At 40.7% G+C, this 1,391-nt stretch overlaps 1 protein-coding gene across 1 annotated transcript; it reads right to left on the bottom strand.

Moving 5' to 3' along the window:
- Window positions 1-384: 384 nt before the first annotated feature.
- On the bottom strand, window positions 385-1,017 carry LOC137747006 (uncharacterized). Its single transcript, XM_068487032.1, has one exon. It carries the CDS (start codon window positions 1,015-1,017, stop codon window positions 385-387), a length of 633 nt encoding a protein of 210 aa, XP_068343133.1.
- Window positions 1,018-1,391: the final 374 nt, after the last annotated feature.

The following is a 1,391-nucleotide window of genomic DNA, read 5'->3' as shown; positions in this document are numbered from 1 at the left end:
AATCTCAGGGACCAAAATGATATGTTATGCAAATCTCAGGGACTATTTTAGCTAAAAAAACCTTTATAAAAAAAAAAAAAAAAAAAAAAAAAAAAAAAAAAAAAAAAGAGTTAATACTTAGCGTGTGTGAAACATATATAATAATATGCGCCCGTGATATATAAAACTTCTTCCTCACAGTATGCATTCAGACTTCAGTTATACATATATAAATTGAGCGATGTTACATAATAACTGGCACATACAAAAATTCTGTGTGTGTGTGTGTGGAAATATTACCCTTTATGTGCAAATGACAAAGCAGATAGCTCAAAAACAAATTAACCATGCAGTACTCAAGGGAATTAATAAACCGAGTTGAAATTAAATTTTGTGCCCATTCTCTCATCGACCGCGCATGGCACGGTATGACGGAGATTCGAGGGCAGCCGATCGTTTCTGCAACTTGAGATCCTTGTAAAATCTCTTAATAAACTCCTCAGCTTCCTTGTCCACCTGGCTATCACCTTCGTCCTTTAACGGAAACGGGGAGTCCGTTATCCTCAGCTGCCTCACCATAGGGCTCTTCCCAAACCCTGGCAATGTCACAAGCGGCGAGACCTCCACCGCCATCTCATTGTTCAACATCTCAAGCACCTTCTGAACTGCACTCATAGTGCTAACGTCGTCGTATTGGTACGCACTGGTTGATTTGGGAAAATAGTGGTGGTGGTGTTTGTTGCGCTTGTTGAAATGAAAAGGGTTGTGAATGGCGGGGCTGTTGCTGCAGCTGAACTCGTACTCTCGGGGAGTGACGAAGGAGACAGCGTCGTTTGAGCGGCAGCTGAAGGCGGAGGTGTGGTGGAGCATGAGGTTGTTGGCTAATGCCTTGCCTGCTAGCTTGCCACGTTTGAGCATCAAATGGAGGTCGACAATAAGCTTGCTTTTGGATAAGCCTTTGCGCAACATGAAGAACATTATGCGTACTAAGTTCCACAATTTCTTTGCCACAACTGGTGGGCTTGGCTCTACTTCCATTTGTATAATTGGATGATAGAGAAAGATAGGGTTTTTTTTGTCTAGAGAGAGAGGTTTTTTTGGCTGAGAGAGAGAGAGAGAGAGAGAGAGAGATGATTGAAATTTAGAAGATTTGTTTTTGTTGGTTCGAGCCCATGAGGGGAAGGGGAAGGACGTATATAAAGGGGTTGGAAATTAATATTTAATAACAGAGATTAAGTTGATAATTATAAAGTGGTACAGATTTATATCATTCTCTTCTATGGCGAGTGAGTGTTACAATCTTAAGAGAAAGGTCAAGAAATGCAAAATAAAGTGGAAGAGTTTGTTTCACGCGGTGTGGATGGCATTTCCAAAGGGATAGGAATTGGTGAGAATTTCTAATTATTTGTTGT

The sequence above is a fragment of the Pyrus communis genome, chromosome 1, assembly GCF_963583255.1.
Source record: "Pyrus communis chromosome 1, drPyrComm1.1, whole genome shotgun sequence".
In the NCBI taxonomy this organism is placed as follows: Eukaryota; Viridiplantae; Streptophyta; class Magnoliopsida; order Rosales; family Rosaceae; genus Pyrus; species Pyrus communis.
The sequence above is the reverse complement of the archived record's forward strand: the minus strand, read 5'-3'. Positions and strand labels throughout refer to the sequence as shown.

Bases quoted from the DNA above. Each gene is read 5' to 3' on its own strand.
- LOC137747006 (XM_068487032.1), bottom strand. From the start codon at position 1,017: ATGGAAGTAGAGCCAAGCCCACCAGTTGTGGCAAAGAAATTGTGGAAC.